At 46.4% G+C, this 15636-nt stretch overlaps 1 protein-coding gene and 1 pseudogene across 1 annotated transcript; both read left to right on the top strand.

The window, feature by feature from the left end:
• The first annotated feature begins 1282 nt into the window (after nucleotides 1–1282).
• On the top strand, nucleotides 1283–4838 carry LOC136457258 (protein G1-like7). Its single transcript, XM_066457330.1, has 2 exons — nucleotides 1283–2170; nucleotides 4169–4838. Exon 1 carries the CDS (start codon nucleotides 1551–1553, stop codon nucleotides 2166–2168), a length of 618 nt encoding a protein of 205 aa, XP_066313427.1. The 5' UTR covers nucleotides 1283–1550; the 3' UTR covers nucleotides 2169–2170; nucleotides 4169–4838.
• On the top strand, nucleotides 4310–11804 carry LOC136461444 (3-ketoacyl-CoA synthase 1-like; annotated as a pseudogene).
• The last annotated feature ends 3832 nt before the right edge of the window (nucleotides 11805–15636 follow it).

Here is a 15636-nt window from a genome sequence, read left to right as displayed (position 1 = left end):
TTGGATGAATCTGCTGAAAAAAGTAAATTATGTAAGCCCTTGTTTAGTTCCACCCCAATATTTCAAAAAGTGCTACAGTACCTGTCACATCGAATGTTTACGGCCCATGCATGGAGCATTAAATATAGACGAAAAAAAACTAATTGCACAGTTTGGTGGGAAATTACGAGACGAATGTTTTGAGCCTAATTAATCCACGTTTGAATACTATTTACCAAATAAAAACGAACGTGCTACAGTAGCCCCAAATTCCAACTTCATGGAACTAAACACAGCCTAAGGTTCACCTGTCAACTACAAAACTGTGATTCTGGTTCCTGGGTATATGGGTCTGAGCTTTGTTTTGTTACCTGATCATGGTGTCCATGGTTCCCAGTCTGATGATGTTGTTTATCCAATAAAAAAATGTTAGAAACATATAAGGTGTTAGGAGGTACTTTATATACATATATATTTTTTTTATATACAAATTGATAGCAATGTGTGTAATCTTCCAAACTAGTATAATCTTTATGATAAACTCAAAATATATGACTATAGAATAAGTTATTTTATGGCCGACCATCAGCCTGTTCGTTTCGACCGAATTGGCTTATAAGCCATGGTTGAAAGTGCTGCTGGCTGGTTTGGTGTGAGAGAAAAATACTGTTCAAGCCGTGAATTATAAGCCAGATACGAGCGAATAAATCGAAACGAACAGGCTGCATGAACTCAAAATGATCATAGAATAAGTTATTTTATGACTGGCTATGAAGTATACCACAAACACGTGTATACGTATAAGAAGGATCTTACCTGATGGGGACCGAGGCACACGCTCATGATAAATAAGAAGACATCTTGTATGTATGTAAGAGTATATAAGAAGGCTCTTATATATTTATCATTTACCAACCAATCTCATTAATATGTTGATGATATATAACGTCTGATTAAAGAATGAAGTAAGGGTATATGGAGAATACAAAAGACACTTATACCCTTATTTTATTTTTAATCAAACGTTATCATCGGTGTGATTAATGAAGATTAGTTGATAATGACAACACATTTATGATACTATCTAATGTAAAACTATCTCTTGTCCCCTAAATTTTTTATATTTATATAAATTTTTAAATGTTACGTTTAAATACACTATATTACGAGACTGAGGAACATATATGTTTAAGAGATGATATGCCATATATTATACTATCAACCTCACCCGCGGGTCACCCCTCCCTCCGCTCACAACACCTCACCAGTGACATTCATCCCCCTTCCTCCCCGTTCCCGGTTCCCCGTTCCCCGTCGCTCTCCGACTCCGCTCCCCCGCTCCCCTTCTCTTTCCAACGTCACATCTCGATCCACCCCGTCGCGGCCACCAGATCTCTCTCTGCTTTAGCGCACCCCGCGCCCTGGTGCGCGTCCACTCATCGCGATCGCCTGCTCGATTGATATCTCAAGCTGCTAGTATAGCTAGCTCGCAGCTGCGCTTCTTCCTTCTTGTTCACTCAGTCAGTCAGTCTCTCGCTCGCTCTTCAGCTCTTTCCCACCTGCTGACCTGCATGGCCTCCGGGCCTTGCCCGTCGTCGGTCATGGGGGCAGCAGGCGGCGAGGCACCGGCCGTGGCGCCGCAGCGTCCGGCGCAGCTGAGTAGGTACGAGTCGCAGAAGCGGAGGGACTGGAACACGTTCCTGCAGTACCTGCGGAACCACCGGCCGCCGCTGACTCTGGCGCGGTGCAGCGGCGCGCACGTGATCGAGTTCCTCAGGTACCTGGACCAGTTCGGCAAGACCAAGGTGCACGCCGCCGGGTGCGCCTACTACGGCCAGCCGGCCCCGCCGGGGCCGTGCCCGTGCCCGCTGCGCCAGGCGTGGGGCTCCCTCGACGCGCTCATCGGCCGCCTGCGCGCGGCGTACGAGGAGAGCGGCGGCACGCCCGAGTCCAACCCCTTCGCCGCGCGCGCCGTGCGGATCTACCTCCGCGAGGTGCGCGACTCGCAGGCCAAGGCGCGCGGCATCCCCTACGAGAAGAAGAAGCGCAAGCGCGCGCAGCAGGCCGCCGCGGAGCCTTCGACGAGCTCGTCCGCTGCTGCCGGAGGGAGCGGGAGCGGGAGCAGCAGGGCTGCAGCTGCGTCCGCCGCTCAGGCCGGAGGGAGTAGCGCTGCACCGAGCACCACTTGAGAGTACAGTACAGTAGACCTGCAGATCTTGTTTAATTATCGTCTCCGTCTCCCGCATCGCAAGATTTGAGCTTTCATTCTATTTTTGCTCCACATATGCTTCTTGCATCTTTCTTTCTGTCGGCGGTTTCATCTTTTTTAGCTTGTTTTCGGATCTTTCTTCTTCCAGATTTAGGGGGTGTTGGATCCGAAGACTAAAATTTAGGAGCTGTACGTGAGGGTGTCGCGGTGTCGCATGCTTGTTCGGATATTAATAAAAAAATAAATTATAGAATTTGTTGGTCCTCAAGAGACGAATTTATTAAGTCTAATTAATCCGTGATTAACACACGTTTACTGCAGCCACCATATTGTCAAATCATGAACTAATTAGGTTTATTAATTAGGTTTAAAAGATTCGTATCGCAAATTAGTCGCAAACTATATAATTAGTTTCGTAATCGGTCTATATTTAATACTCCATATGTCAAGCATGTGTCAAACATTTGATGGCACAACGACTAAAGTTTAGGAGGAGCCAAACACCCGTTGTTAGCTAGGTCAGTAGTATATATATGGCTAGAATTTGGAGTAGCCGAAGGGGAAATGGGCTGATTATTAATCGGTGCAACTATGTGTTCTTGATTTGATGCGTATGTACATATATTATCCTTGGTAAAGCAAGCACGATTTGAAGCCATGTTAATGCATGGCTTCCTAGCTTGCTAATAATAACATTTGAGCTCAAAAATCTCCCAAGCATATATGGTTCCTCGCATGGCATATATATACTTGCTTCTAGTTACTATCAACAGCACAATTTGCATTCTGGATCTACATGCTATGATGCACTCGTGGAACTCAAAACCACATTATATTCATCGTAGTATGCTGTATATATCTGTCTATCATTTCGCAAGCATTTCTTGCGTGATCGTTCTCTCTTGCTGAATTTTGCCGCACGGGATCGATGAGTGTGGCTCATCATGCAATTGATTTCTGTTGGATGAACTGAACTGTTCAAATGGGGAGGCATACAGTCACTCGAAGCCGGCATTGATGGCGGTGCTCCCTCCCTCCAGGGCACACATGGCGCACGCCTCTGACGGCCGCTACAGTTCACGGCTGCCCTATCTCCGTGACCCAGTCGTCCGGCCTATCGTCCCTGACCTAGCCACCAGCTCACATTTATACCATGTATGTATATGTATAGGAGGGAGAGGCGTGCGTGTGTCGTCGTCAGCTAGTAACTCTCTTGTGGTTTGTAATGGCGTCGAGCTGAGCCGACGAGAAGGGAGGGGTGCGAGGGGATAGTCGGTCGGCTAGGCATGCACCATGCACGAGGGGTTTGAGTGTTTGACCTTTAAATAGAAAAGGACGCGGACGCGGGGGAGGAGGAGGAGATCTCTGCCCTGGTCCCCGGCCGGCGGATGGACTGTAGACTGCGGATGCAGCACGGATCGGAGGGAGATCAGTCATCAGGTCCATGGCACGGCATGCAGGCGCTCTGAAGACTCTGGCCACACGTGCACTCCGCCCACTCACTCACTGTCACACTGACTGCCGTCATCTCTTTCTCACGCGCCGCTTGATCCGCCGTGCACTGCGTCTTCTCTGGTCTCTGCCTCTCCCAGAGATCGACGCACGCATCTGCCCGTTGCCAGTGCGCGTGGTCCTTTTGCGGATTTTTGCTGCCAATAATCGCCAAAGCCTCCTCTCAATATCTCTTTCTTTCACTGTCTCGCTCTCTCTCTTAACAATTCAACTAGTAACCTCGCTAGCTCCACATAATTGAACGGTAGATCGGTCTAACTACACTTTTCTCTTTTCTTTTCTTGTTCAATATTTCTCAAGCTACCAGTTTAGTACTGTCACTTCCAGAGATAAGTATGAATACATAACTGTATCTCCCTAGAGCCTAATTTATCATCCAGTACTGTCTCAGCTGTTGCCCAATTGATCTGATGAGCATTTCTTGTTTTCCATATGACCTCTCTGACCGAGTGCTTGCATTGCTTTCAGATGTATACATAATAAGAGATCGAGGACGAAGGTGAACAGTGGTTAGTGGTCTCTCCCTTGGCCTTGCTTAGGCTTTATTTCTCCCTCACTTTGTCAACAAAGGGCTCGCTCGATCTGTGTGGGTCATGCAAACGCTTAGCCATGTCCACACTTGGCCTGCCTGGGAGGAGGAATCAGGAAAAGCCGACGAGGCGCTGCTCACCCTCGCGTGCCCTGTACGTATGTGATCCCTCCATGTTCCTGTGTGTCCAGCCCCAGCGGCATGACATCACCCCGTGCGCGGGCCTCTCCGCGCTCGTGCCGCCACTGTATCGCGCTGTGTGGCATGCATGCCGTACCCGGCCGCAAGCCCGCAACTTGGCTGCCTGCCCGGCCGCCTGCCTGCTGCTTGCCATCAGCGTCTTTTTTTTTTCTTCTCTCTTTCCGCGCGCGTCGGTGCCATGCGTCGCCGTTGCTCCGCCGCGCGCGTCCGGCCCCACCGTGCAATCGCACTGTGCAGCCGGCCACCACCGGCGAGGCGCAGCGACGTCCTCCGATCCTACTCGATCTTCCTGGGTCCTGCAGCTGGTCGATCACAGGCGGCCCGTGTTCTTGCCGCCCGGACGTGTACAATTGTCAGGTCTTGTCTGAAATTATTTGCATATAGACGGCTACTAGTATGCCTGCTGTATATATAGCCTCCCCTGGCTTGCACCATACGGAGTATTGTGCAAGACAAAGCCTTAACTACTGCTAGTACTGTAGGAATCTTGAATTTCTTGCAATTTTGCCTGTCTAGTAACTACAGTACCACATGCAATCATGTAGCAGGTTCCCATTGTCATCACCTCGTCGACAATGTCTGGTATCATGGATCGATCTTCTAGCTACTAGTCTAATCTAAAAAAAATGGGGAACGGGGCTGTGCTTCATTAATATATGTTAACCTTTTTGTTTCAAAAAATATATGTTAAGCTTTTTTCAGTACGTCCTCAAAAAAAAAAAAATCTCAGGAATGATAGACATCATTGGATTCTTCATCGACGATGATCATGATGCCATTTTAAATCATGTTTGTGTGGTTTGGCGACAGCATGCAGGTGGTAGTCTGTACTACGATGTGGTGCATATATAGAGCCACCATCATCAACATCGTCGCCTTGTTCTTTATGGTGGACATCGGATAGTAGTTAGTACAGTAACTGTTTTGATTGGATCCCCAGATACTGTTTGTTAGTACTTGATTGCATGAACAGAAAATCTATCTAAGGCAGAAGCCGGCCCGGGCACGGCTCCGGCTCCCGCTTGCAATTCTACTGTTCATTCAATGTAGCGGACGCCAGATTTTTCTCTCCCTCTCACAGCCAGCGGCTTCACTGGGGAAGCCAAAATTTAATTTGCTACAGTATCTGAGCTACAGTAGAGAGGAAAACACGAGAGAGAAACAGTGAAGCTAAAAATAATTTGACCTAGGATAACTCTATAAGTTGATTTATTTGGGATGAAGTACCACATAACTAATAATGTTAATTTTTTTATGAATACTCTTCAATTAATTTGTCTATTTTGATAAGATTTTTGTTCTAATTTTGTCCAAAGTTAAAACATTTCTATATCTGGCCACCAACTTCTACGAATTGTGATAATTTAACATCATAAATTAGAATTACTCCTACGTTTTTTAGATTCGCCATGAGAAATACTTTTCATGATATATAATCAGCATGCTGCTCAATATGTAAATTTTGTAGAGATTGAATGTCAGGGATAAAAATGTTTGAGTTAGAATAAAGTTAACTACAATATGTGAACAGAGGGAGTAGAAGAGAAAGAGGTGGGTAGCTTTAGATTCTACTACACTTTTAATGACAGTGTCACCCAGACTCAGAAATAAGTGTTAGTACCATGGATTTAAATAGCGGACTATAGCAATGCTATAGCGCCGCTATAGCTCCTGGAGAGAGCTCCCGCTACGCTATTTCTATTTTTCCGCTATGTCGTTTATAACCACTATATTATGCTTTAACGTCGCTAAATTGATTAGCTGTGACTTCAAAATAGCGCTGCTATTTCAACTTTAGCTTTTAGAGTGACAATCTACTTATTATATATTTATCTTTTGCTGTTAAGTTGATCTTTTCGAAAATTGAACACTTGAGTCTAACAAATTGTGCTATAATGCTATATTAAATAATATTCCCTAGACTCCTAAAGTCTTGAAAACATATTTGTATTCAGTAATTTTCATGATTCTTGTGTTTTTATGAAATAATTACTTGATTTTTTTATGGTTTTCTTAAAAACCGCTATCTGTCGTAGCTCCGCTATAGCTGCGCTATAGCTTTATAGCTTCTGGAAAAAAGATGCCGCTATTTGCAATAGCCCGCTATTTTAAACCTTGGTTAGTACACCAACGAATAAATTATAAATATAATAATATTTACAAGATCACAAGTTAGGTGTGTACTTGTCCTGATTTTGCAAGCAACCTTATTTTATGTTCGGTTTTGTTTGCCACTAATCAGCAAGCATCTCCATCTTGTTTTGACCAAAAGATTCATTTAAGACATAATTATTGCATATGTATAGATGAGGTTAATATTACAGAACAAATATGGTCATACATATGATCTTCTTTCTGAGAACGTGACTGTCTGATCCTATAATAATGTACAATTCGACGGTATGATGTTAGATATGAACAGCTAGCCTCTCTCTTCAAATACTTCCTTATTTCGGCAGACTTATGACGCTTTAAAATTTATACAGCCTTTTCTCTGTGGAGGTAAAGAGGGCACCTCTACTCCATGCTCATGTAAACTTCTATTCCATTTGGTCCACTGAAAATACATTATTGCATTCAATTACACATGGAAATCTGTTTGATAATTTTTGGTGTGTTTCTTGTTCACCCCTTCATCAGTTTAATAATGGTTAATGGATGGGGACAATAAATTTGTTTGATAAATTTGTGTAACTATGTTTGTTAATAACCGCAGTCACTACCATAATCCAGAATTCCCTTGGTGGCAAAAACCAACAAGGAAAAGCCCTGAGCTGCCAAGGAAATAGTATTTGGCAATCAACTGTCAAGCAAAATCCGCTAAGATTAGAATAAAGCACAAGGAAAATTCAATTACCTTGGTGGTCGACCCTCAAGAATTATTCCCTATGTCCATTCAATTAGTTTGTAATTCTCAACAAATGGCCATTTCAATTAGTTTATAATTTTCAAAGTAAAGTTTTAGTCCTGATAGGCCTATGTCCATGCGACAAATTACGCTCCTATTGTTCGAAAAACTCTGCTAGTAATAATGCAATTTATGTACTTACGTATTCCACACCAAACCACGCTCCAACACATATAGACTGAGGGGGATACATGTGCATCAAACAAGCCTCAGAGTGTTGAAATCTTTTGCTGGCGATAACCATTATTACAAGATAAAGTGCGATCAAACTTAGTGATTTGGTAGAATGATGCTTCCCTTCAGCGCAGAGCGCACCACGCAATGGGCCCTCACTATCTGAAGAATAAAAGTGGGGCAGGTTGAGATATGTTCGATTTCTCACTATTTTACTCATATATTGTGTGGCTGTTTCACAGTAGGCATGTACGGACCACTTTAAGCCTACAGAACTAGACGAATTTATATCAGTGTTTGCAGACAAATGGTTCATATAGAAAAGATGTAAGCATCAGAAAAGGAGAGCAAGCGCGTAGGGAATAGTTTTTGCTCTTAAAAAGATAGAGACTGGAATAATTTTGTTGAAGCACGCATCATAATCGTATCCACTTCTTTCCTAGCTCGCGCGCGTTACACGCATGCCAACTTCAAATAATTTCCTAAGGCAATGTGAACGGATTTCTTATATTATGCTATTTCAATCAACTTAATTAGTGTTGCTTTCAACATTCAGTGACAGATCAAATATGAAATGTTTTTATTTCTTATATTGCATCGCCATTGTTGTTCCGTGTCACTAAACAAAAGGATTTTAGGAGACAACCTCTCTAATTAACAGAGACGGTATGTCTAGTAACCGCCTCTGTACGTAAATGGCCAGGCAAAAGTCCGCCTATGTTGATCATTTTTAGAGGTGAGCATCTTAAGGTGACCGTCTTTGTTAATCGTTAATACAAGCGAGCTTCTTATGATGTTGTCTCTGAAAATCGCTATTAATAGAGACAAGCATTATAAGGGCCTGCCGATAGAAATCAATTAACAGAGACGTTCATCTTAACAGATGTGCCTCTAGAAATAGATGCATCCAAAAATAATTCATAACTTTTTCATATGAAGTCAAACCAAGACAAACTTCATATAAAATTGTAGCCCTAGATGTGATCTATAATTTTGCAGTTGATAGTTTTTTATTTGAAACTGTTTTTAGTCCCAAAATATTGTTTTAAGTTCTCATATTTTGATATTTAAAATTTAATCAAAATTTTCAAACGACTTTGGATGTTGGCATGTTGCTAGGTATATACCAAAGTTGTAGTTCTCAATAAAATATAAAACTTTATAGTTAAAAAGTTTTTGATGTGACATTGTTTAGAGTCCCAAATATGTGAGTTTTTATATTTTGAAATTCAAAATTTAGAATTTCCATACCACCTTGAATGTTCACATGGTTCATACCAACATTGTAGCAGCCGACCCAGTCTACAAGTTTGTTGTTGATAAATTTATTTGAATTTGTAAAAAAAATCAAATTCATATATTTTGAGATTCAAATTTTGAAAATTTTAAATAGTCTCGGATGGAGACAAACCATGTATCATAATTGTTGAGCTCGACAAAACCTAAAACTTTATAGTTGAAACTTTTTTCATTGAAATCATTTAGGGGGTTAAAATATTCAATACAAGATTACGAAATGTTGATAAAAAATTGCCCTTTCAATGGGCCGCTGCTGGGCTAAACTAAAGTGACAAAAAATAGGCCCAGTGCCACAACAGCCGGGGTCATCTTCTTCTATCGACTATCAGCGCTTGCTCGTTGCCATGTCGCGGCCGCATAACTCTGGTCGGGCACTCGGCAGCCGGAGCTTAGAAAGAGGAGGAGGTCTGCGTCGACAATGCCGGTAGCTGGGGCGGCCGCCCCTGGAGTTCGTCCACCGAGCCTGGCTCATCCTTCGTCTGACCCAAGCACGAGCTCCAGCCCTTGCCGTTGCAACTCGCCTCGCACCCAGAAGAGGAAATAGTGGAAGAAAAATAAAATAAAATACCAATGTAACTCACTAACGGGTGGGTCCTACCTATCATAAGAAGCTAGGGCATTTGCTGAAGTTGAGTAAAAAAAACAAACCCTCAAGAGTAGTGGAGGCCCTTAAATCAAAAGTAAAGGTCTAGTTTGAGAGATCTTGCTGGACTTGTCTGGAGTTGTTCTTAAGAATGGTGTCATGTGAACCAAATGCCTTCTGACGAACCCATAGAGAAACTAGTGTTCATTTATTTTAGAGTTAAATACACCAGAGATCCATTAACTTGTGAGGAGGTTTCAGTTGGGTCCATCAACTTTCAAAGTGGCTTTTTGGGTCCATAAACTTTTAAAATGATTCACCGTAGTCTATACCTATTTATTTAACCTTAAATTCAAAGCACATTTGGAGAAAACCCCTTCCCGCACCACGTCACGTACGCGAACGGCTCCGTGGCGCCCGCCGTCGCTGCTGTGGGCGCGCTAGTGAGCCGCTGCTGTGGCCATGCGGGCTCAACCGGCAGCTCGCTTCCCAGCGCCCTCCTCCAGCCGCCGCTCTTCCTCCTCTCCGTGACGCGCCAGTGCGCGGCCGCGGTGCCCGCTGGCCGAAGCCGCCCGCGCTGTGGAGGTCCGGCCGCGGCCGCTCCACACCCGGCTCGCGCGTCTCCCCGCGCCGACCCGCCTCGACGCCATGGAGGTGCTCGCCGTCGGTGCACCACCCCAGCAGCCGGACGATGTTGCGGTGCCAGAGGTGGCCCAGCACCTCCACCTCGGCGAATGCGGGGCCGTCGATCGGTGAGGCTGTAGGCATCGGCACCGCATGGCCACGACGGAGAGCACCATGCCCACACCCATGCGCTGGAGCAGCGTGACGCCGCCCTCGACGCCGGTGAGCCCTTCCTGTCCGGCCGAGCGCGCGAGGCCACACGGCAGCAAGCTTCTGAACAGTCGGCCACGTTCAAAATTTCCGAACTGAATGAACTGATTAATACCACCTCAAATATACAAGCTGAAACTCAATCTTCCGCTCCCTCAAACTCTCAAACCAGCCCGATCCAGCGAAAGGTGTAGTAACAAAAATTGTAGAGCTAGAAGCAATCTACAAGTTTGTTTACATGACTTTGGGATTATTCGGTTCGGTTTGCAAACTACAGACCTCGGGTTCGCGCTGGACCTGGTGAGGAACCTGGCGTGGATGACGTCCGACACGATGTACGTCCTGGACAGCGCGAACAACGGCCACCCCGTGAGCACCATCAGGTCCGCCACCGACAGCAGGTAGTCGTACGTGACCGCCGACTTGGCCTTCCTCACCAGGTCCAGCGCGAACCCGAGGTCCCCGCCGGTGAGCCCTTCCTGTCCGGCCCCGCAACGGCACGCTGGGAGATGAGACGTACCTACCCCCGGGCGTCCAGGCACGGCCACCCAGGCTCAACATGGCGGAGGTGCGGATGGAGGCTCAACACGAGCTGTTCGAGTCCACGGGAATCGACCCGCGCCGCGACGTGCGCATCCTCATCGCCAACTGTAGCCTCTTCAACCCGACGCCGTCGCTGGCATCCATGATCATCAACCACTACAGGATGCGCGAGGATGTCAAGTCGTTCAACCTCGGTGGCATGGGGTGCAACGCCGGCCTCATCGCCATCGACCTCGCCAAGGACATGCTCCAGGCGAACCCGAGCTCGTACGCCGTCGTGCTCAGCACCGAGAACATCACCCTCAACTGGTACTTCGGCAACGACCGCTCCATGCTCCTCTCCAATTGCATCTTCCGCATGGGCGGCGTGGCGGCGCTGCTATCCAACAAGCGTGCGGACACCGGGCGAGCCAAGTACCGGCTGCTCCACACGGTGCGCACACACAAGGGCGCCATCGACGAGTGCTTCAACTGCGTGTACCAGCGCGAGGACGAGGTCGGCAAGGTGGGCGTCTCCCTGGCGCGGGAGCTCATGGCGGTGGCCGACGACGTGCTCAAGACCAACATCACCACACTGGGGCCCCTGGTGCTGCCCCTGAGCGAGTAGCTCAAGTTCCTCAAGTCCCTGATGATGCGCCATGTGTTTTGCGTCAAGGGCGTGCACCCCTACATCTCGGACTTCCGCCGTGCGTTCGAGCACTTCTATGTGCACGCTGGCGGCCGCGCGGTGCTGGAGGAGGTGCAGCACAGCCTGAGCCTGCAGGACACAGACATGGAGCCCAGCAAGTGCGCCCTCCACTGGTTCGGCAACACCAGCAGCAGCTCGCTGTGGTACGAGCTGGCGTACGCCAAGGCCAAGGGCCGGGTGCGGCGCGGCCACCGCGTGTGGCAGATCGACTTCGGCTCCGGGTTCAAGTGCAACAGCGCCGTGTGGCGTGCGCTCCACGACGTGCCGGCGCTATCGTCGTCATCGACCGGCGCCACGGCGGGGCTGGACAGGAATGGCGCGCAGAGCAAGAGCTCTTACGTATGATGACTGAAGGGTGAGCGCGTAGAAGATAAATAAAGGTAGGGGGTTTTCTACAAATGTGCTTTGAATTTAAGGTTAAATAAATAGGTATGGACCTACAGTGAACCATTTTAAAAGTTGATGGACCCAAAAAACCACTTTGGAAGTTGATGGACCCAACTGAAACCTCCTCACAAGTTAATGGATCTTTGGTGCATTTAACTCTTTATTTTTTGAAGGGATGAAAAAATAGTACTTTACAAAGTATGTTTGCTAATTCAAGCACATATTTTAATGACCCCAATGCCTCTAACGTGGCCACAGTGAACAAATTCTCCGAGCCCCCAGGCTGTGGAAGCTTTAACGGGATCCATCGGGCCACAGTCGACAGCGAGCAAGTAGGTGATGCTATGCCCTATCAGCTCTAGGGGTGCGGAAAATGGCTAATCACATCGGCGCACCGTGAGTATCCTCACCGAGTCACCGATCATCTATGTACTTTTCTGGCCTGGCTCTAGGAGTTGGGCCAAATGTGTACACCTCTAACTGGCCCAGCAGTCCAGCATAGAGAAGAGAGATGACGCGTGGATAGGACACGCGATTGCGAGCGCGACGCTCATCCCTGTTCGACTGTTCCTCTTCCTAGCTTCCTCTCCACACTCCGCCTTCTGAGTCTGTCAAGTGCCCTAGCATCGGCTGCCGTCCTCTACCGAGCGTCAGTCCGTCTTCGGCCCTCCCATGGTCTTTTTTTCAAGAATGTGCATGTCACGTGTTTTATTAAGAAGAAGTTTAGAAGGTTTACACACCCGTCTCACGACGAGTTGCCATGAGTGATAGGGTTGAACATAGACACAAGACCCTCTCGTGGTCTCGCCGGGCCCGTTCCTCCACGCGCTAGTCCACCTTGCTCTGGCACCACTGCTCCCGCTGCCCAATGCAGCGGCATCCGCCCCCGTCCCCCTATGCTCCAGCAATGGTAATGTGCTATGCCTGCTCTCGTCTCTCATGCACTCATTGCTCTATGTCCATCCTTTTCTTTCATAAAAAGAAGTTGGGGGTGCATGTGTTAGTACTTTGGATGGGAGCTAAGCACCTAGGAAAGTATGGTAATTTGCATGCTTCAAGTTTTATTTAATCCATTACAATGGTCGTGTCTTTGATCGCTAGATATTGCCGATAAGTGATGTGTTTTTATTATGGTCCCAAGCGTATGTGTGGAAATATATGTGTGAAAACCATTGCAAAACATATACAACATCCAGATAAAACACTTGCAACATATGTGTGAAAACATACGCAACATCCAAATAAAGGCGCTTGCAACATACGTCTGAAAAGCAGATGAAACATTGGAGACAGACTCTTGCAACATGCGTGTACAACCATTGTAATATATGCAACATCCCGATCTACTTTTGCAACATCCGTATGAAACACTTACAACATACCTCTAAAACATCTGAAACATTTGAAATGTGAGCTTGCAATATGCATCATATCTCAGTGCGGCCTCCTCCACCGTCAGCATCGAGGCGCTACAGTGCGCCAGGGCCTGACACTTCTCCTTGCGATGGTGGTGCCTATCGGCATCGTTAGGCCAAACAGGTGGCGGAGTAGGCGCGAGCGGCGAAGTAGTGTCAGGAGCAGCGAGACGGGCGCACGGAGGAGGAGCAGGAGTGAAAGTGCAATCAAGCCCTAATTGTGCGTTTTGGTGATAATAACCATGCGATTAGAGAACTAATGAGATTTATCGAGATGACAAACAGAGAATCTATATTCGAGGATGTTACACAAAATGGAGGAGCCCCCAATTATAAATGTTGATGACTTCAAACTCAAAGGAGGTTTCAATTCTTTTATATTTTGAATTTGAGTATAAGAAAAGCCATACTATAGAGGGGGACACAATGCTTAAGCTAACATGTGCTACCAAGTGCTCAATCTTACACATACATCCCCAGTTACTCAGCCAAGATAGCCAACACTTCACTCTTACCCTTGCTATCTTGCTTGGTGCGGCAATGCCACACCTGGAGAGAGGCACTGCCGTGACTTAAGTGGCCGTTGGGGCTGGGGGGTACTTATACCTTTCCCCTTCCTCCCCAACGTCTCTCTTATCTCTCCCACTCATTTAGCTCATCCAAGAACAGAAGAGTGCCCTTCTCTCTCTCCTCCATTGGTGACCTTGAGCTCCCAAGCATTCTCCCTTGATTTTCCCATCAATCTTTAAGAGAAAAAGATCCCAAACTCAATTAGAGAGCAGATCATTTGATTCCCCAACTCAAAAGAGCACTTGGTTCACATTTTAGCCGGCGGTTGTGTTTATTACTCTTGGAGATTTGCTCCTAGCCGGCTAGAGCGTCGCCCGTGGAGCTTGCCAACTTGTGTGGTAGCCCCGGGAGATTTGTAACCATCTCTTGAAGCTAGTAAACTCACCACTCATCTCAAGAGTTGAGTCTCTTGACTTGAGAACGAGGAAGGGTTGCAAAGCCCTAAGCCTTAGTGGCTAACCTCAACAACGTGGATGTAGGCAAGCCTTAGTGATGAGCTGAACCACGGGTTAAATCATCGTGTCACCTTGTGCTTGATTTATATCATTTGCATTTCATATTGTTGTTGAGGTGATTTCTAGGGTTTGTGGTCGATCTACTTGTGTGTTGTGTTCCTACCACTTCTAGCTCTCGATCTGTGAATCTCATACCTGTAGGAAGCTAAGAAATTTCTCTGATTCAAGTTTACATTCACTGATTTTGAACTATGACTTGAAGTTGTCTATAGGTGCGGCAGTGTCGCTGTTCTAGCTCGGTAGTGCCGCTGTCGGGTAGTGCCACGAGGTCAGAGCGGCAGTGCCGCAAGTTAAATTTGATGAAAGTTTGAGTGTTTGTTTTGATAGGCCTATTCACCCCCCCTCTAGGCTAACCAGAGATCCTATAAGTGGTATCAGAGCAGGTTACCTCATGTGCGCTTAACCACATGAGGTATGGAGCCCAGAGAAGGAACTAGTGGTGTTAAGCCGGTGGATGTCGACACCGACAACAGTGAGTTGAGCGCATCAACAGCAAGCAACATCACGCTACCACATCTTGAGGCTACCAATGCTTAAAGAGCTCTCAATGACATGAGAGAAGAAGAAGGAAGGAGGCAAAAAGCTCAAAAGAGAAGCAAAAGAGAGGAAGAAGGAGCAACAACGGTTAGAAGACAAGAAGCAAAGAAAAGAAGAAAGAAAGCTCATAAGAGAAGCAAGAAGAAGAAGAAGAAGAAGGATAGAAGCTAGGAAGAAGAAGGAAGAAGAAGATAAGGCAACAAATACATCATCAAGTGACATATCAAGTAGTTCTAAAGATGGAGATGATGATGAGTCCTACCAGGTGTCGAAGGGGGACAAGAAGGAGAAGAGAGGAAAGGGCAAAGCCAACAACAACAAATCTACCACCGTGTCCTTTAACTACTCTTCTATACCTATGACTAACCATGATTGGAGGTCTTTCATCAATGTACCCGTGGGCAAGCTACCCCATTTCAATGGGAGCCAAGTGAAAGCACTTGATGAGAGCATATCTTATAGGTCTTCACCTCGGCATTTGGGAGATTGTTTGCAATAGATTTGAGCCACCGGTTGATCCCAAAAACCCAACACTAGAAGAGATGAGAATCATTCACCTCAATGGTCAAGCCACAAGTGTGTTGCTTAGTGCTTTGGATGGTGATGAGTACAATAGAGTGATTGGGTTGATATTGCCAAGCAAATATGGGACACTTTGCACCTAGCACATGAAGAGGTTGACAAAGTGAGAAAGGCAAGAATTAATTTGTTGTTGTCAAAGCTCAACCGGTTTGTAATATTGGATGGAGAAGG

This window comes from Miscanthus floridulus, chromosome 6, assembly GCF_019320115.1.
Source record: "Miscanthus floridulus cultivar M001 chromosome 6, ASM1932011v1, whole genome shotgun sequence".
Taxonomy (NCBI): Eukaryota; Viridiplantae; Streptophyta; class Magnoliopsida; order Poales; family Poaceae; genus Miscanthus; species Miscanthus floridulus.
Note: the sequence above shows the minus strand (reverse complement) of the source record. Positions and strands in the feature narration are given on the sequence as shown.